Source organism: Beauveria bassiana (genome assembly GCF_000280675.1).
Source record: "Beauveria bassiana ARSEF 2860 unplaced genomic scaffold BBA_S00001, whole genome shotgun sequence".
NCBI lineage: Eukaryota > Fungi > Ascomycota > Sordariomycetes > Hypocreales > Cordycipitaceae > Beauveria > Beauveria bassiana.
The window spans coordinates 303,195-322,670 of NW_007930836.1; the positions used below are offsets into that span (position 1 = coordinate 303,195).

The 19,476-nt window shown below is 55.5% G+C and overlaps 6 protein-coding genes across 6 annotated transcripts; 3 read left to right on the forward strand and 3 right to left on the reverse strand.

Annotated features, from left to right (window-relative positions):
• Positions 1 to 499: 499 nt before the first annotated feature.
• On the reverse strand, positions 500 to 1,330 carry BBA_00104 (uncharacterized protein; the record flags this gene model as incomplete). The annotated part of the gene is made up of 1 exon (XM_008595201.1): positions 500 to 1,330. One exon carries the CDS (start codon positions 1,328 to 1,330, stop codon positions 500 to 502), a length of 831 nt encoding a protein of 276 aa, XP_008593423.1.
• A 5,906-nt stretch (positions 1,331 to 7,236) lies between these two features.
• Positions 7,237 to 9,107, forward strand: BBA_00105 (Putative Zn(II)2Cys6 transcription factor; the record flags this gene model as incomplete). The annotated part of the gene is made up of 3 exons (XM_008595202.1): positions 7,237 to 7,376; positions 7,458 to 8,884; positions 9,100 to 9,107. The coding sequence occupies 3 exons, from the start codon at positions 7,237 to 7,239 to the stop codon at positions 9,105 to 9,107; spliced, it is 1,575 nt and encodes a 524-aa protein (XP_008593424.1).
• Positions 9,108 to 9,175: 68 nt separating this feature from the next.
• On the reverse strand, positions 9,176 to 10,883 carry BBA_00106 (WD domain-containing protein; the record flags this gene model as incomplete). Its single annotated transcript, XM_008595203.1, has 2 exons — positions 9,176 to 10,601; positions 10,651 to 10,883. 2 exons carry the CDS (start codon positions 10,881 to 10,883, stop codon positions 9,176 to 9,178), a joined length of 1,659 nt encoding a protein of 552 aa, XP_008593425.1.
• A 222-nt stretch (positions 10,884 to 11,105) lies between these two features.
• Positions 11,106 to 14,045, forward strand: BBA_00107 (helicase associated domain-containing protein; the record flags this gene model as incomplete). The annotated part of the gene is made up of 1 exon (XM_008595204.1): positions 11,106 to 14,045. One exon carries the CDS (start codon positions 11,106 to 11,108, stop codon positions 14,043 to 14,045), a length of 2,940 nt encoding a protein of 979 aa, XP_008593426.1.
• Positions 14,046 to 14,918: 873 nt separating this feature from the next.
• BBA_00108 (uncharacterized protein) lies at positions 14,919 to 16,145 on the forward strand (the record flags this gene model as incomplete). The annotated part of the gene is made up of 3 exons (XM_008595205.1): positions 14,919 to 15,340; positions 15,414 to 15,772; positions 15,865 to 16,145. 3 exons carry the CDS (start codon positions 14,919 to 14,921, stop codon positions 16,143 to 16,145), a joined length of 1,062 nt encoding a protein of 353 aa, XP_008593427.1.
• A 982-nt stretch (positions 16,146 to 17,127) lies between these two features.
• BBA_00109 (RfeD protein) lies at positions 17,128 to 18,820 on the reverse strand (the record flags this gene model as incomplete). The annotated part of the gene is made up of 4 exons (XM_008595206.1): positions 17,128 to 17,973; positions 18,158 to 18,315; positions 18,410 to 18,569; positions 18,707 to 18,820. 4 exons carry the CDS (start codon positions 18,818 to 18,820, stop codon positions 17,128 to 17,130), a joined length of 1,278 nt encoding a protein of 425 aa, XP_008593428.1.
• Between the last annotated feature and the right edge of the window lie 656 nt (positions 18,821 to 19,476).

Here is a 19,476-nt window from a genome sequence, read left to right on the forward strand (position 1 = left end):
TAGAGAGCTTATGGCATGTCTAACCTTTTTCGGGAGAGAATGTAGAATGCACCTCACTCAATCAACACATCACATTGGAATGCACCAAGGTAGCAAGATAAAGCAAGTGTAATTCAAATGCCGTCGTGGCCATGGGCAAAGATCAACTGAGCCCGTTCCTAGTAACCATACAAATCGAAAGAAATCGTCAGAACATGTGTCAAGTTTGCTCCGTAGTCGTGGGTGGACCCTGTGTCTATAAACGCCTTCAACGTAAATCACCATACGACTGCCTCAAAACAGACAGGACCTAAAGCCCATCATGGCGTCACTCAATCGCTACCCTTGTTGTCATTGAATCCCGTGTCCCTGTTGTCCCTTGAAGCTGCGCAAAATGAAAAGAGAAAGTAAAGAGCGTGCAGATGAGCATTCGCCTAGCGAATGGGTTCCGCGCGGTATGTGATCAAATATGTACAGCCGAAGATGCAAGTCAATTGCCGAGCCTGTCCTTTTGAGGAAGCTAAATCCAGAGAGGGGCGGGGGCCGCAGTGTGCTCCGGGAAAAAAGAGCTGCTGAGGCCATGGACGATGCCTAGGTAGTCGTTGGCACTAAACTTGGAGAGGCAACGGGAGCTGAGGTACATCTCCTCTTCCTCGTCAATGGGCTTGAGTTTGTTGCCAACACCATACTCTTCAGCAAGCTCGCTAACCTGGGCAAGCTCCTGGCCAAAAGGATGCGACTCCTTGCTAATATTGGCTGGCGGGGTAGCAGGGAGTGTCTTTTGCGCAAGAGTAGACGAGGCAGATGAGGCACGTGTAGAAGTGGAAGAGGCACGTGAAAAAGTCAGACCTGGGCGTGAAGAGGCCGACATGTCTGAGTCGCGCGACTGGCGAGAGGAACGCTTGCGAGCGAGGGCTTCGTAGCTGGCCTTTTTGGTGTGCGATGGCGAACGTTTGGGAATGATGGGGGCGGCAGGATCCAGGCTAGTCCGGCCAGCGGTCTGGAAGTAGCAGGACAGATGGTTTGGCTCCGGCGTAGGCGACGCGCAGTCGCGCTCATGAGGAGACACATCAGGGCTGGTGGGAGGCGTGGAGTCGGTTGTCATAAAAGTTTCCGTGTCCGAGTCGGGCGTCTTGGAGGAGGCCGAGTTGCTGCGATAAGGACGAGGCAGGTCGGGCGCATTGTACGTGAGGATGTTTGTGGTGTGAATGAGCTCGACGGGCGCAGAAATCTTCGGGCGAGATGGAGGTGTCTTGGTGGTGGTGTTGCTGCGCTTCATAAAGCTGGGAGCCGAGTCGATATCCAGGCCGAGCTTGCGGCGCGAGGTGGTAAAAGCTCGCGACAGAGACATGGCGAGTCTATTTTGATGTGTGCAAGTTGAAAGTGAGAAGAAAGATCGCGGCCGGAAAACGGTGGTGGGCAATCAGCCTGTATTATCAACGGATGACCAGTCAGGCCAGCAGGTGAAGTTGTGGAGCGACAGGGTGCAAGTAGGCAACCAAGCACGGGTCGTAGTACCTGATGCCTTGTGACCTGGAGGTGAGACGGCGTCGTTGTGCGGAAACGAAAAGAACGGAAAGTCCTTGATCAAGTGCTTGTTAGGAAACGTTGCACAGCGCAAAGTGGCACGAAACGGGGCGTCGGCCAGAAAAGCGTTAATAGATTGGCGGGATCGCAGGAGAATGTGCAGCAGGATGTGGTCGTGAACTTCCCAACGCGGAAGGTGACTGGCTGGGCTATCAAGCGGGCAGTGTCGTACTGAGCAGGTGCGGCGGTCAGCACAGAGTTGTGCGGGGAAAAGGGCCGAGCAGGATTGTCAGAGGAAGCGGGCGAGGCTGAATATTGACCTTGACCTTCTGGAAATCCTGATTCCTAGAAGCTGTATATAAAAGCTAAGAGGGATAATAAAGGGCTAAGCGGCGAAATAAGTGAAACTGGGTGATCCCGAGAGTTTCTTTTCTTTCCCTTTCGTCGCAAATTGAAGCGGGAGGGCTAAAAGGGAGTAGCGCGGTGGGTGGGTGCGGCCTTTTTTTCCTTGTGCGGGTTCCCTTTTTTTTGGCTGTGATAGCGCTGTCTGTGTTGGTACCTGGCAGGTGCGGGTAGGTGAAAAAGCAGCGTCGGCTGTTTGTTTGTTGGACCAGAACGTTTGTCCGTGGCGAGGTGGCGGCGGAAGAGAAAACTTGACAGGAGACGATGCAAAGTGATGGAGCTGGATCAAGGAGTGAATCCGAAGCGAGTCGCAACTTTTGCAAATTTTTTCAAATGAGGGCGTAGACACGAGGATCGGGTGCGGCGCAAACAAATGTTGGTGCTGTGATCAGTTTGGCGGCGCTGTGTTGCGTGTTGTGGTAGGCGATGGGTAGGTGGTGCAGTGTGGCGTGAAGCGTAAAGGATTGTAGTCGCAGACTAATAAAAAGGAGAGAAAAAGCACGTCGTCAATGAAAGAAACGGACGTGAAGAAACCAGGACGAAACCAGCGTTTTGCAAAAGGAAGAGAGAAAAGGACTGTGTTCTTGCAAAGAATGTGAAGGAAAGAGAAAAAGAGAGTTGGCGAACAGAGGGGGGCAGAGACAATGGAGGGAGGGCGAGATGCAGGAAGGCGGTAGTTAGATCCATCCACCAGGAACACCAGCACCAGTCACTCCAAAAAGAAGGGCACCAGAGGAAACGAGAAACAGGGGACAAGTGCACATTGGAGAACCACACACACACAACCATCAACACAGATGTACATAGATGGCTTGATGGCTTGAATCGGTCTGGTTCGTTGCGCGCGCGGACTCACACCCACCGAAGGTACAAATTCCAAGCAGGGAAACACAGCCTAATGGGATGTACACTAAAGTGGTCGACTTTGGGCACCACACCGCGAACTGGCAGCTGGTACCTGTCGCTCGCCGTGGGGTCCCACACAAGCCTCACGACCAATCCACCATGGCCCCAAACACAGCCAATCACTGCTGCGACTCCACCAGTCTAGCCCCAGGGCCTCCAGGGCCCAGGCACCCGAATGGGGCCCTCGCATCGGAAGTCCACTCCTGATAACTCACAACGCCGATTCATCCCTAAAAAGACTTTTTTTGTCCGTCTGCTCGCTCCTCTTTTTTTCTTTTCCATTACCTTCTATTACCAGCAAGTACCTCCAGGGCGCCACCATCCGCCAATCAGGTCCAACGCCCGCCTACTGGTACGCCGTAAAGGTGCCACCGGCTGGGGGGTAAACCAGTGTCGTCAACCCCTAGCTGGCTGCCAAGCGGCCAATCGCGTATCGGCCTCGCACAAGCAGTGGAGTCTAGCCCTCTGTTGTCTGTTCCTCCCTGTTGCGCGGCCTTTTTGGCCTCTCTCGCTGCAAAGGGGATGTACTTCAAAGCCTTTGATTAATGGCTAATTTCTTATCGCGAGTGATTGACGGAGTTGGAATTGCTGTGCGGCCCCAACGGCTAGCATCAACTCGCACAGAGCAAGACATCGCTGGGCGCACGCACTGGGCAACAAGGGAAGCGGCCCGAATCCCGGGGGGGGATGGTCTCTGCTCTTTTTCTCACATGCTGACGGAGAAGCAGAAAAAATCAATTAAACGCGCAGGTGCTGATGACATGTTCCGATGTTCGATATGCCAGGGTCAGACCACGCCCGCCTTTTACCAGTCCCCCCCCTGCAGAGAAAACCCACAGAATTCTTGCCCTGTTCCTCCGAACTCATGCTGGGGACTCGTCAGGGAAAAATGCTTCAATTGTGGACGTTGATTATTGATGCCCGGCGCTTGCAAACTGTAAAACTTCGCCCTCGGCCGCAAAATGCTCCAATGCCTTGCGCGTCAGCTCCCAGGTACCCTCCGAAACTCTGTTCCTACTCGGTAGATGTTGACGTGTCGCCTTCCCCGGTTCCCGCCTCTTCGCCCTTTGCCTTCCTCCCCCTTCTTCGGCTTATGCCTTGTCGCATTGGGCTTTTGCTCCTGCTCCCATTAACTGCCGTCGTCCAATGATGCCTTGTTTGTACATATGCGAGCCAGCCCAAAACACGCCCCTGTTCATCACAGGTTTCAGGTGCCCAACCTTGGCTAGTGCCGAGTGCGGCTTGTACCTTTTGTATGTGAAACTCATATGCATGGTACATGTTCTTCATTTTAGTGTCTAGGGTGTTGTGTGTGTGTGTGACTGTGTGTGCCTGCGTAAGCGCCCTTGTCCCAAATCAAGCCCATCCTCCCCGCTCAGCACAAACCAATCGTCTCATCTTCATCGCACACCACTCTAGCTTGGCCTCTTGCTCCCATCGAAAGTTGATCACCAATCATCACAACCCACCGCGGAGTATCGAGTCCACGAGACGAGCACCAAACTCAGTCTTCCCATGTTCAACGCTCGGACCGCCCCCGATTTCCTGTTTGCCCCTCAACCTCCCTGCCTGCGTATCGAAAGCTTGCAGACAAATACATTGTATTGTACCAAAAATTGTGGGCAACAACCAAGTACTTACTTACAGTACCTTCCACGCTTTGAAACATATACATGCAAGTGCAACGAGTCAGGGACACTTGATGGCTTTCTCACGTTACTCTATCGCCTATCGCGGCCTCTGCAGGGACTTGAATTCTGAAAATGGCAGGTAGCCGGGAGAAAAAAGCAATGAAGGGGTCTTCAATGCCCCAGCAAATTTACCAATACCGAGGGCAGAAACCCCATCCGGCGATCGTCTCCTTTAATAAGACGGGCGATATTGAATGGTCATGACAGGCTTAATTCCCCAAGCGGGTCGCCCGTCTCGATTTAATGGCGGCAATATTGCCCTGTCAAGCGTCCCCATTGACCGTTATAATTGCCCTAAATATACCCATGTTGGCAGTAGTAATGGGTCACGCCTCCAATATCTCTCGACTCCAGCAACAATAGCAGGCCAGTATGATGAGCCTGCGCATCATCTTCAACTCGCGTGATGAACCATATCAAGTTTCGCTTGAGATACTCTCCGCGTTGCCGGTCCGCATCTTGCATCTCCGTATTCGATATTCGATAGCCTCTTGACTGTACGCTGCAAAAAGAGAAGATGCTCCTCTTCCTCATCATTGTAACTACGACGTCAACAGCAATGCGCTACTCTTTCGCCGGGAAACTCGGTTTGCCTGCATCTAGGACGCAAGCTCGAATCATCTATGCAAGGGCGTACAAGTGGCCTTGATGACCTTTTGCTGTTCTGCAAAAGACAATATGATATCAATAATGATCAGATCAGCTGCGTTTGAGGGAATAAGTCGCCATATCTTGCTCATTTCCATGCCGCAACCACAGCTAATAAAGTTTTGTCGCAGCATTCTCTTGATTACGGGGGCACTCAAGTGATCTACCAGCTACCACGGATACTGGTGGCTTCCCATCATCAATTGATACCCTTGCCTCGCCTATAACAACATGGCTGTTATAACATGGCCTGCCATCGTTTCCAAACCGCTGCCTAAATTCTGCTGTGGACCCGCCCCTGGTCTGGCAAAGACAGCAGTATTCTATTTTTATTCGGCATGAACCACCGAAGGCTGTCGCGCGTCAGGGCTCGTGTATGTACAACGAATCGCATCAACGGTCCCTCTTGTCTCTGCTTCAAAAATCCGTCTTTTGACGTCACATTTCTTTCCCCTGTTGTCAGTAGAGCATTGCTGTAACTACTTTGTTCAATTCATGGTCGAGACCTCGGGCCGCCCGAGTACAACCGTCGCGTCTTGTTTCAAACGGGCGGATCCCGGCCGTCCCCGCCTCGGCGGGACTTCCGTAGGGAGGTGGGCTATGCCGCGCCGCCAATGTGAAACTCGACTTCCTTATTTAACGTGAGACTACTCATTCGAGTCCAGGGTTTCAAACGACCCTGAATAAGTCTTTTGTCAAGAAAGGGGAAGCGGCGATCGCTCAAGGGAGTGCGGATGAAAGTGGTTTCTTCGGACAGTGTCTAATCGCCAAAGGTTAAGTAAAAGCCGTTGTTACCTGGTCGGATAGGTATAACTTGAGTTATCCTTCTCATCAACGAACTAGGAAAATCAAGAGAGGGACATGCGTCAGTGATACGCACGCTGTTTCTTCCTGAGTCTGCTTGGCTGTTGAGGAGCCAACATAGCGAGTTTCCTTCGGTGCCCTAATTTCGCAAGAGATTGCCTGAAGTCTGTACAAGGCTGTCGGGCACTTGTCTACTGCTCTTCCTCAAGTTAGTGTTAATGAACAAAGGCATCAAGGCATACAGACGGCGCGCCCAGCGGTTTGACCACCTGTGAGTCGTGACAAAGGCCACTCACACAGAACCCACCCTCTGGCGTAGCAAGCAACCGTCTTGTTATCTTTCTGTAAGCTTACAAGAGTCTGATATCGGATATCTGTTTTGGAAACTTTGGAGACGATGCCGCTGAAATGGGGCGACGGCGTCTGAGCCCCGGTTGATCATGCGACTCGTTTTGGCAGCCTTCTAGAAGCCCGAGAAGAAAACACCCAATGACTCTGCGATCTTCTGTGTAATCAAACGATATTTTTCATTGGCACAGATAGATGATAAAGAACCGGAAATACTGTACTGAGCAGGATGAACGAGTATAGACTGGTGGAGAACACCAGCCCCAGTGAGCAGCGTCTCGTTCACGCTGCGCAGCCCTACGTGCAGGTTTGTTTCAAAGATGCGATTTGTTCTGCCGATTCGGAATCTCTCGAGCTTGCAAGATGTGCACATCAGCCAACAAGGCTTTTTTTTTTGTTCTTTCCAAGTCTTGGTCAGACACACCTGGTTGGCGTAGCGCCATCGGACGCACGTTGCCGAGGCTGGCCTGAAGGGACACGCAGTCATAGAACTTCTCGTATGACGGGTGGCTAGTCCAGCCCTCACTCAGCCTTATCAACGCAACGGCAAAGTCCCACCACTTTCAACACTATTTTAGCCTACAAGTCTGATTTTCGGCGCGCGGGTTCTGGAACCGTCTGATCCCGTCACGATTAGATGGTAGATGATCCTGCTAGGATCGAAATCGACTCCTCGTACCCCACCCGTTTCGTTCCCGGTTCGGGTGACTTGGCCAAGTTGAACACATTGCTTGTCATCGCCTGAGACTTTATCGTTGATATCGCCACTTTTAAGATTTGTGTCCGGCGATCTAGCCTCTCTCGCAAGCGTGGCCGCGGCCGATAATCCCTGACATTTCGGCTGTCGCTAAATCGCGGGCCGCTAACCACCACCGCTCAAACGGGTTTGGCATACACGATCTTGCGCTCCTCCTCAGGGCAGAAGATCATCATGGCAGAAACCACCATTGTCTGCCACTTGCAGAAGCCCGCCACATCCGTAATTCAAGAAACAGAACCAGACCATGGCCGGAAGCAGCCGCAGCGCAAAAGATTCGCGCCCCGGACCAGGACCGGCTGTCTCACATGTCGGTACGCCAAACTTCCCGGCCGAGGCATCCCGTTTTTCCCCGTCCGTTCCTTACCATGCGTCAAACACTAATACTTTCGCAGCGCCCGCCGCGTCAAATGCGACGAGGCTCGGCCCGCTTGCCAGCGCTGCGTCAGTTCCTGGCGCCCTTGCCAGGGCTACCGCCTGCCCCCCGCGCCCCCGTCGTTGGCGGCGGACACGCGTCTGCAGCCGACGCCCGTTGTGCCGACCGCCGCCGAGCACGTCTTGGGGCGGTATTTTCTCGCTGAAATCTCCGCCTTTGCGACCGACGAGTTCAACACGACGTTTTGGCGTCGCGACGTGCCGCAGGTCGCCCGCGCCGTGCCCGCTGTCTGGCACGCCACCAACGCCCTGGCCGGCGCCGCCTGGGCCCGCAGCCCCCGCGCCGGCTTGGAGCCGGACGCCGCCGCGCTCGTCGATCGCGAGGGCGCGCGGCAATACTCGGCGGCGGTGAGGCATATCCTGCAGACGACGGCGACGCCGGCGCTGGCACTGGCGGAGCCGCAGAGGCCGGAGCCGCGCGACCAGACAACCGTGCTGCTGGCGAGCATATTGCTCGCCAGCTATGCGGTAAGTGTAGGTGAAAAGGCCGTCTTTGTGGCGCTCTTTGAGACGAGTCGCCGGCTGGTCATGCAGTGGGCGTTTTGGGAGTGCTTGGATGTGCCGTCGGTGTCGGCGCTGGCTACACAGATACTCTACGTATACGTCAAGACGGAGCGCGTCGCGCAAGAATTTCACCTCGAGACGGCGGCCGCCGAGCCGGACGCTAGTAGCCCTCGGCGACCATCGCGATCGAGCGAGCCTTTGCCGATGCTCCGGTGGCGCGACGCCCTGGCCGCGCTGCAGCGGCAGCCTCTGACCTCGGCGCTCCGTGCATGCCTTGAGCTGGACATGGTGTGGAACAGCGTGCACGACATTTTCGACGCGTTCCCATTCACGTCCACCACCGACGACGTCACGACCGCCTACACCCAGCGGCACGCCTTTGCGCCGCTATTCGAGGCGTGGGAGGCGCGATACGCAACCTTTACCAGACGCGTGCGCACTCGCACCCACCGACGCGCCGTCGACATTGACATAGCCGCGCTGGACCTGCGCCGCATGCTCGTCCGCGTGCTGCTGCGCGTGCCCATCGGCCGCTGCCGGCCGTGCTGGAGCGAGACGTGCTGGGACCCGTTTGTGCGCGACTTTGCAGCGGCCTTGACGTGTCTCGAGGCCGCGCTGGCGCCCGCAGCCGCGGCCGCGGCCGCGGTGGAGAATAAGACGGATATGCTGTCGACGCCGAGCATCTACGCGAGCTGCAACTTTATCGTGCAAAAGTGCCGCGCGCCGGGGCTGAGGCGCAAAGCGGCGGCGGTGCTGCGCAGCTCGCTCGTGGCGACGCTGGGCATGGGGCAGGATGAGGTCGGAAAGAGGCAGCATCTGCCGCTGATTGTCGATCGGCTGATGCTGGTGGAGGAGAGCGCGTGGGACGGCAATACTGGTGGTGGTGAGTGCGGACAGGACGACGTGTGTTTGCCGGGAAGATATATATGCAACCTGCACCGCGTGGCAAGGGTACACATCGATAGAGAGGTGGTGGGATACCCAGAGATTACGTTCCTGACCGTCGGTGATATCTTGAAGGGCAGACCCGGGTATCGAGAGGCCATGGACATTACATTGTCGAGTTGCGCAATGGGGGGATAACCCTTGTCTATTCAGAATGCTAATTCACTTTTCATGTTCCAAACACTCCACAACCCAAAAAAAAAAAATCCATATAGTAGATGTTGCAACATCAATCTTCTTCCATCTTCTCGTCATCGTCCTCATCCTCATCATCCTCGTCCTCATCCTCGTCGTCGTCCTCGCTCGCGCCCTCGGCGGCAACACCACCCTCGTCCTCCTCCTCGCTGGAACTGCTGTCATCATCCTCCACACCGACCAAACGATCCTCTACATCACCAGTCGGCTCCGGTACGCGCCCAGCAAAAGCTTTGCGCACAGCAGCATTGGTGCTGGTATCCCAAACATGCATGCTGCCTGAGCTGCCAGCGACCGCCAGGCGGAAGCCAACCTCGGCATCGGGGCCAAAGGTCGCAGCAAACACCTTGCCCACGTCAAGATTGCGCGAAACGACCATTGACGGACCACTTTCTTGAATATTCCACAGCTTGACCGTTCTGTCAGTCGAGCCGGTGACCATGAAGCCGGGGATGATGGGGTTGATGTCAAAGGACGACACCGACTCGTCGTGCGCCTGCAGCGTCCACACCGACTTGCTCGCGGCAGGGTCCGACGGCGCATTGCGCACATCGTAGTAGTGCACCGCACCGCCCTCGGTCGAGACGAAGAAGTAGTTTTGGTCGTGGGGGTTCCACTTGACATTTTCCACGTCGCTCTCGACGCCCCAGCGAGGAGCCTTGGCGTCGGGCGCGCGCATGTCGGCCGCGACAATGGTGCGGTCATAACTACCGCTCAAGAGGACGGTGGGCTCTACCGTGTGCCAGGCCAGCGAGCAGACCTTGTCTGTGTGGTGCGAGTATGACTTGGCGCACTTGGCCGTGTTGAGATCCCACAGCTTGACCGTCTTGTCGGCTGAGGCAGACGCCAGCAGATTTCGGTGCTTGCGGTTGGCGGCCAGCGCCAGGACGGCGTCGACGTGGTAGTTGTCGTTGGTCTTTTTGCTCTTGGACTTCTTCTTGGGCTTGACGATGCTGGGGTTGGAGTCGGCGCTGGGGCCCAGAATGGCGTTGGGATACATGCTGTCGATGGTGTCGAGATCCCAAATCTCGATATCAGGGTCCATGGTCGCGACGGCCACTGAGTTGCCGCGGGCGTCGGTACCCTCGCTGCCGTTGTTGCTTACGGGCATGTCGATCCACTCAACGGCGAGGGGAATGGCGGGCAACATGATGTCGTGGTGGACGTAGAGATTGTCGCTGGCATCTTCGTAGACGTACACTTCCAGGTGTGCCATTTCGTCCTCGACCTTTGCCGACAGAATCAGGTTGTCGGTAGCCAGGATCTGCAGGTCTTCCTGTTCCTCATCGTCCTCATCCTGGAGCGTGATATAAGGGTCGTCTTTGTTGTCCTCGTAGTAGCTGAGAGATTTCATGTTGCCAAACATGCTAAGACCCTGGACATCTTCGGTAATCTTGACTTCCTCATCGTCGTCGTAGTTGTCCAGATCGTATTTCTCTAGGTCCTTGTCGTCGTTGTAGCTGCACAATTAGCCGCAAGGCATCTTCTCCCAATTTCAGGCATACCTACTTGGTTTTTGACTTGGACTTCTTCTTCTTATCCTTGGCGGGTGCTTCATCGATCATTGCATCATCATCGCCCTCCTGCTCTTGCGCTTCCTTGAGGTCTTCCTCAGCATCGTCGAGCTGGAGCTTAGCGAGTTCCGCTATTCTCTCATATTCGGCCTCGTCAAGTGTGTATTTTTGCGGAAACGGCGCAGCGAATCCTCTTGGGACCCACTGAGCGGCCGTAATCATCGACATGTTGTGCGATTGGGTATCTATGAAGAAAATGTCTTTTTCCAGATTGAAGCCCAAGATTTTAAACTCGACGTGGGGGCCCTCCCACCGAATTCCAAAACTTTCAGCGGGGCTAGAACTTATCGATAGCGGACGCGGCAAAACTTCGCCGTCGACGTTCGCGCCGCGACCGACCTCTTGAAGCTCTCAACGACATCATCTGCTGGAGCGAACCGCTGTTCCGACATGGGCGAAGAGCAAGAATATGACGGGTACAATCCTAAGCGACGCCGCTTGGATGGCGCGCACTCGAGAAATCGATTCGGCAAAGACTCACGCGGATCGACGCCGCGCGCCCATTCACGCTATGCGCCAACGCCGGCTCGCCAGCAGGAGAATGAGCAACAGCCTCCCGACGAGGATTGGAAAGTGCTAGACCGGGATTGGTACATGCAGGATGAGTTTGGGGGGCACGCTTTCGGTGACGAGACGCACAACCCCTTTGCGTCCTACGAAGTGTCGACCGCGGAGGCGCTGCAGCTCGAGTCTGCCCAGGCCGAAAAGATGACCAGCCGATACGACGCGCGACAGGAACAACGGCGCAAGGAAAACGACGCCTGGGAGACGAACCGAATGCTGGTGTCGGGCGTGGCCCAGCGGCGCGACATGGCCTCAGACTTTGACGACCAGGAGGCGACCCGCGTGCATCTGCTTGTGCACGAGCTGCGGCCGCCGTTCCTCGACGGGCGCACCATCTTCACAAAGCAGCTCGACCCGGTGCCGGCGGTCCGGGACTACCAGAGCGACATGGCCGTGTTTAGCCGTAAGGGAAGCAAGGCTGTCAAGGAGGCACGCCAGCAGCGAGAGCGGCAGAAGCAGGCACAGCAGGCGACGAGCTTGGCGGGTACCGCGCTGGGCAATATCATGGGTGCCAAGGAAGATGACGGCGACAGCGCGCTGCCTGCACCGGTCGAGGCGGATACGGAGACTGCGGATCGCAAGGGCGGTAACAAATTTAGCGCGCACATGAAAAAAGCCGAGGGCGCAAGCGATTTCAGCCGCAGCAAGACATTGCGGGAACAGCGAGAGTTTTTGCCTGCGTTTGCGGTGCGCGAGGAGCTGTTGCGCGTCATTCGAGAAAACCAGGTCACGATTGTAATTGGAGAGACGGGTTCGGGTAAGACGACGCAGCTTACGCAGTTTCTGTACGAGGATGGGTACGCCAAGACCGGCATGATTGCGTGTACGCAGCCTCGTCGTGTTGCGGCAATGAGTGTCGCTAAGCGTGTAGCGGAGGAGATGGACGTGGAGCTGGGAACGACTGTTGGTTATTCCATTCGTTTTGAGGATGTCACGAGTAAGGACACCGAAATCAAATATATGACGGAGGGTATTCTGCTACAGCACTCTCTCACCGAGCCCGACTTGGACCGATATTCGTGCATCATCATGGATGAAGCCCACGAGCGTGCTCTCAATACTGATATCCTGTTTGGTTTGTTCAAGAAGATTTTGTCGCGCCGGCGCGACTTGAAGCTCATTGTCACTTCTGCCACCATGAACTCTAGGCGATTCTCCGAGTTTTTTGGTAATGCGCCTGAATTTACCATTCCTGGACGTACATTCCCCGTCGACGTCATGTTCCACCGCTCGCCTGTCGAGGATTATGTCGACCAGGCGGTGCAGCAGGTTCTCGCCATTCACGTTTCTATGGATCCCGGTGATATCCTCGTCTTCATGACCGGTCAGGAGGACATTGAGATTACCTGCGAGCTGGTCCAAAAAAGGCTGGACGCGCTCAACGACCCGCCCAAGCTGAGCATCCTGCCCATTTACAGCCAGATGCCCGCCGACCTGCAGTCCAAGATTTTTGAACGCGCCGAGGCGGGCGTCCGCAAATGCGTGGTCGCGACCAACATTGCCGAAACGAGTTTGACCGTCGACGGCATCAAGTACGTGGTGGACGCGGGCTACAGCAAGATGAAGGTGTACAACCCCAAGATGGGCATGGACACGCTGCAAATCACACCCATTTCACAAGCCAACGCCTCGCAGCGGTCCGGTCGCGCCGGCCGCACAGGTCCCGGCAAGGCCTTTCGGCTCTTTACCGAAAAGGCCTTCAAGGAGGAGCTCTACCTGCAGACAATTCCAGAAATCCAGCGCACCAATCTTGCCAACACGGTGCTAATGCTCAAGTCGCTCGGCGTCAAGGACCTGCTCGAGTTTGACTTTATGGACCCGCCGCCGCAGGACACCATTTCGACATCCATGTTTGACCTGTGGGCGCTCGGCGCGCTCGACAACCTCGGCGAGCTGACAGAAATTGGCCGCAAGATGAGCGCGTACCCAATGGACCCGTCGCTCGCCAAGCTGCTCATCATGGCGGCCCGCTACGGCTGCAGCGAGGAGATGATTACGATTGTGTCGATGCTGTCGGTGCCCAACGTGTTTTACCGCCCCAAGGAGCGCCAGGACGAGGCCGACACGCAGCGCGAGAAGTTCTGGGTGCACGAGTCGGACCACCTGACGTACCTGCAAGTCTACCAGGCGTGGAAGGCGCACGGCTTCTCGGACGGCTGGTGCGTCAAGCACTTCTTGCACTCCAAGTCGCTGCGGCGCGCCAAGGAGATTCGCGAGCAGCTGCTGGACATTGCGCGCATGCAAAAGATGGAGCTCGCCAGCTGCGGCATGGACTGGGACATGATTCGCCGCTGCATCTGCTCCGGCTACTACCACCAGGCGGCGCGGTACAAGGGCTCGGGCGAGTACATTAACCTGCGCACCAACCTGCCCGTGCAGCTGCACCCGACGTCGGCGCTCTACGCGGGCCACCCGCCCGACTACGTCGTCTACCACGAGCTGGTCCTCACCTCCAAGGTGTACGTGTCGACGGTGACGGCCGTCGATCCGCACTGGCTGGCGGACATGGGCGGCGTGTTTTACTCCATCAAGGAGAAGGGGTACTCGGCGCGGGACAAGAGAATCACGGAGACGGAGTTTAACCGGAAAATGGAAATCGAGGCCAAAATGGCAGAGGATAAGCGGCAGGAGGAGCTGAGGCTCCAGGACGAGGCGGAGTGCGCGAGCCAGGCCAAGAAGAAGATTAACAGCGCGGACGGGAAAAAGTTTGTGACGCAGGGTGCGGTGAAGAAGCCGGTGGTGAAAAGGAGAGGACGTGGTTTCTAAGGCGTTGAAGACGTGTGTATATCATTTCTTTCTGAGCATTTAGCGTTGTGGCGTTTCTAGAATTGGGTTCATCATGTGTAAAATACACTTATTCTCCATATTGCGTCTTCAGTCAATGTCGTACGGCAAAATCTGCCTCGTCGGCAACGACGTCCCGCGTTTCCTGGGTGAGCTTGACGACGGTGGCACCGCTGGGTCCCTGGCCGACATCCTTGAGGAGCTTATCAACCGACGCTTCTTCACCTTGCACCTCGCCCTCGACCTAGACAACTTCTCGTCAGCATGCGATAAGAAAAGGTGTTCGCGTTGGGGAACCGGCGCTTGCCTTGTTGTCGGGTGTGTTGCGGCACCAGCCTGTGAGGCCGTACGCCTGCGCCTTTTTTCGTGTAAAGTACCTGACAGAGTCATGAGCATGCCGGCATGGCAATGAGACAAGAGCTGGCGCTCGAGAAGATGTACCGGAAGCCGACTCCTATAAGTTGGACGCGGTTAATCACCGCGCGGTGACGTTGTGGCGCCGCTCATACATACCCTGCACAGTGCCGCCGAAGGCAACAAAGTAAACCTGAGCTCGCGTGAGTACGAATCTGCTAGCTTAAATGGGCTCTACAAGTCATACTCTTTTCACCATTTTTCTTCTTTTGCTTTTAAAGAATACCGAATCCGCGTGGTTAGTTTTTGATGATCACTTGATTCGTTGCTGTTGTACCGATCGAAGCAGTGGCGAGAAGCCAACCCGATAAAGTCACCCACCAATGAGACCCACCATACACCAACTCTCTCTCAAAACTGTCTCCAACATCTTCTTCCTTCCCACCGTCACCCTCATCTCGCCACCCTCATCTGTCGCAACTCGCTTCATCCGAACAAGTCATGGAGTCAGATGAACCAGGCATTCGCTTCAAAGCCAAAAAACGCACCAAGACGCTACGTCAGCGCGACCGCGACCCTTCGCCTGATACCACCACCACCACCACCACCACCACCTCCATCTTCGCGGCGGCGCCAGACGCGCCCGTATCCGACAACGACAACAACAGCAACGAAGAGGTCGTAGACGACGCCGCCGACGCCTCCTCTTCCGTGCAGGCCGCCCTCAAGCTGCGGCAATCACGCACCAAGCACCGTTTTCGCGGGGGTGTCGGCTTCGGGCGCAACGAGCCTGCCGCACACGCCAGTAGTAATGACGACACAAGCCTGGTGCTGCGCGACGCCGCGACCACTGTCGCGCAGGGCCTGCCGGATCGGTTCATGCACCAGACGGGCTTCATCGCCGATGCCGACGATAGACACATGTACGTTACCGCTCATCCATCTCGGCTTCCTCAGAAAAAAAAAAAGGAAAGGGCAGCAGAGCTAACCGCGCAGGACGGCATATGTAGAATCGCGCCTTTCTTCGCGTCGCGGCGCCAGCGCTGAGCAGCAGCAGCAGCAGCATAATCTCGCGGTGCATGACGGCGGCGAGAAAAGGACAGAGGGTATGCGTCGCAAGACAAACGCGCCGGGGACGGTGCAGACAGGCACGTCGACGACGAGCTGGACCAGGCTCGTCGAAGTGCAAGTCCCCGCCGATCTTCGCAGCAGCAACAACAACAATGGCAAAAAGCGCAGCCTCGACGCAGCAGATACCACCAAGCAGAACCCTCCCCGCCGACGCCGTAACCGCCGCGGCAGCGACGACATGAAGCGCGACGCCATGGTCGAAGCCTTTCTTCATGAGAATAAACGTACGACCCTACTTCCCCTTATCCCCGCCCATTTTTTTCTTTTCTTCTTTTACCATTTCTCCCGCAAAACTAACATTGCCATCATTTTACAGTCGATGTCTACGACGTCTCGGATGCCTCGGCCGCGGCAAACGACGACGCGCTCGCAGAGAATTTCCGCCAGCAGTACATGCAAGAGGTGGCCGCGCGACGGCAGCGCAGGCGTCCGGCGCTCAACCAGCCGCGGATGACGCAGAAGCAGCAGGCGCACCAGCAGGCCGTGGCGGCGGGTGAGGTGCTCAAGGGCCCGAAGCTGGGCGGAAGTCGCAATGCGAGGGCCGCGGTGAGGGACGCGCTTCTGCAGCAGCAGGAGCTGCGAAAGAAGGGAAAGTAGAGTGAGGACGATATGAGAGATATTGGCAGAGAGGAGTGAAAGAGTAAGAGGTAATGAATGGGAAGATACAGTGAGCGGTACTCACTCGTACTTGTTGGCAGGAATGGCGTTTGGGTCAAGGCATAAGCACTGTACTTTATAATCTTTTGGATGTAACAAAGGAGCAATTTCATCATTGCACGGGCACGATTCATCATCGAAAATCAAAGCAAAGTAAATCAATCTCATTCATCATTGGTGGGCTAACAACAGAATACACTGTGCAGCCGACACCAAAAGCGTAAAAAAAAATTGCATCGAATCCCGTCAAGGGGTAAAGCGAATAGGGGTCAAGGCCACCAATTACAAATCCAAAAGAAGCCGTCAAGCCGTCACTACAAGCTCAAGTTAAATAACGCCAACCGGAAAAAAACTGGTCCTTGCCAGATCAAGACCGTGTCCTAGGAAAGCCCAAAATACCTAGCCCAATATAAAAAGATGCGCAATCCAAAGAACCGACATGGGAGAAGCCAAGCCAAAAAAAAAAGTGAAATCCAAAAAAATCTTGTAGGAAAAAGATGCTGAAGACGAGGCAGCCACAGGACTAAACCCGCAAAACAGCTATCAAGTAGAAAAGAAGGCAATGGTGAAAAGGACAGTGTAGTCACAACAGGGAAGAAGAAACGGGAAATCACAGGTGCGAGGACAAAGCGCTGGAGGAGCAGACAGGCATAGAGAGAAGAAGCTCTGCCCATGAACCCATGAACCCAATAGAAAGGGGAAACCCAAGTGCAGGGGCTGGCCCTAGAAAAAGCAGTAGTATATCGTTATATCATGGCTCCGAGTGCGCCGGTAAAAATGATTTTGTAGCCCGTGTCCTGTACGTCTAAGACCCAAGGAGATGTAGCCGCGCAGAAGAGTGGCAGTGCGATCAGTCTAAGTCATGAAAAGAGTGTCATGGAGAAATATCATTGGGTTCATCAAAGATTGAGTGAGCAGCATTTCATCGAAAATCGAGCTGAAAAGGCTTGAACCGCCCGCCAATGGTGGCGCAGCGGGGGCACTTCCTTCGTGCTCCATGCTCGGCCATGAGCACCTCGACGCAGGTGGCACATACGGCGGAGATGCACTCGGTACATGCATACGAAGCCCGCAGCAGGGAGACGCCCTGGCAGGCGGCGCAGTAGATTTGGATGTTGTGGGCCGAGTAGGTGGGCGACGAGTCGGAGAGGCCGCTCGTGGCCATGTGGAAGTTGTCACCGCTTTCGACGCTGGGATAGGGCTCGACGGGGTCCTGGTTGTGTGACGGTGGCGTCAGGGCCTGCTGCAGAGGGGAAGCCTGGTAGCTGGGCTGTTGCACATTTTGCTGGGGAAAGGGCGGCATGGACGAGCGATGGATGGATACGGGCGACTGCGGCATGGGCGTGCGGTCCTGGTCCGCGTCGCCGGCGGCAGAGGCAGCTTGATCGGCAGCATCGATGAGGTCCTTCCAACGCTTGCCAAAGTCTGTCGAGGGCTCCACGGATAGGGCCTTGCGGTCGCCGGGCCGCAGCTCGTCATTCTGGATACGCCGCAGCCAGTCGGTTGCGCTGCTGCGCGAATTCTTCTTCTTGTGGCCCTCCTGGGCGCGTTTGGAGACAGAGTGCTTGCGGGGGCGGTTAGGACCCGGGTGGCGCTGCAGCGGCGGTAGGGTTGAGGAGCGACCGGGTGGTGAGCCCGAGAGAAGCGAGGGGAGATGGCGATTGGAGTAGGGGTCGCTGGTGACATCATGGTTGGAAATGTGGTGGAGCGGCGGGAGCTCGATGGATGTTTGCGGGATACGACGGCCATCCAAATCGGAATGATAGCCCTATAGATGAAAGAATTAGAATTGATGATATGTTGACGCTGAATTTAGTGATGAAATATTTTTGTTGCGAGCCGATGCCAGGTTTGTTCAAAATGCTGATGCTGGGGGCGGTGCTATCGATTTGGCGCGGGGCAGCTGGGGTGGGTAAGAGCTGTAGCTCTGAGCTGTGCGACGCAAAACTTACTCCGTCCATGTCGTTTTCTCGTAGCTCGGCCAGGACAGCGGCAGCTGTGGCCGTTCCGAGCATATGATTTACGCTGCCATTGGAAAATTCATCCGAGTTTCTGGGGGTAGGCGGGCCAGAGGAGTTGTGTCGGTAATCATGTTGGCGTGGACGAAAGCCTGAATTGTCAGCCTGAAATGCTTCCTTCTTCTTTCATTTCAATTCACGATTTTCTGCTTCTTTCAAAGCTTATGAAATGACAAGAGTACGCACCTTGTGCAGAAGGGACCGGACTCGAATCGGTTGGGGGACGCTCAGAGGGCGGTGTATTGACCATCAGCAGAAAACTCTCCTCGGTGGCGGGCAGCTTCGGAATGTAGTACTCGGGGTGAGCTCGACGGATATGCTCCTGCATGGAGCGATAACGTTTTTCCTGTGAAGGATCATGGTTAGATGCAGGAAAGGAAAAAGATGAGTGCCGACCCGGTACGGCGACGTGAACAGCACTCCAAGAGACGAGTGACATTCATATATCGGACGGGCGCAGGGAGCGGGAGGATGGAAACTCACGCCGATGCATCTTTTGCGGCAGTTGGAACCATCCTGATTGCTTAGAGGGCAAATGACCTCATTGTTGGCATCAGAAATGGAAAAGGACGAAGTCAGAGATGAGCGAGGCGGCATCTTGACCCCACCATGCGCAGCTCAATGCGGTGCAGTGACGGAGCGCGGGGGAAATGGTGATGTAGAATGCTGAAGCTCCGGGGAAACCGAAGGTGTCGCGAGCAAAGGCCAAGGACGAGCAGGTTGAGCGGGCGCAGCTGGGAGGGCGTATATGTTGGCGAAGGCTCAATTGAAAGTTGCGATGCGAGGTATCAAGGCATGGGCGGGCGGGGAAGAGATGTCTGTTGTCGTCGCAAAGCTTGTGGTGGACGAGACAAAGGTACTTGAAGCTAATTCCTCCGGGGCCAGAAATATTTATGGACGAGGTAGCAATAGTAATAAAGACGAATCGAGGCGAAGCAAAGGTGTTTGTGGTGGCGGCCGCGGTGGTGGTGGGTGGTAGTGGGTGGTGTGATATGTGGTGGCGGGCTAATGTAGTTGTGAGATGAGAAAAAAAATAAAAGAGATTGATCTGGGGAGGCGATAGAGAGATCCGAGTAGCAAAATATTCGGTCAAGCAGTCAATGTTGTAACCAGAGAGTGAGAAGAAAAAGAGAGAGAGAGGGAGACAGAAAGAGCTATGTGTGAGTTTTGGTGTGAGTGGATTGGACCCGGGACCAAGAGAGGGAAGAGGTGGACGGCAGATCCGAGGAAGCTGTTTGAGGTGACGGTGGTGA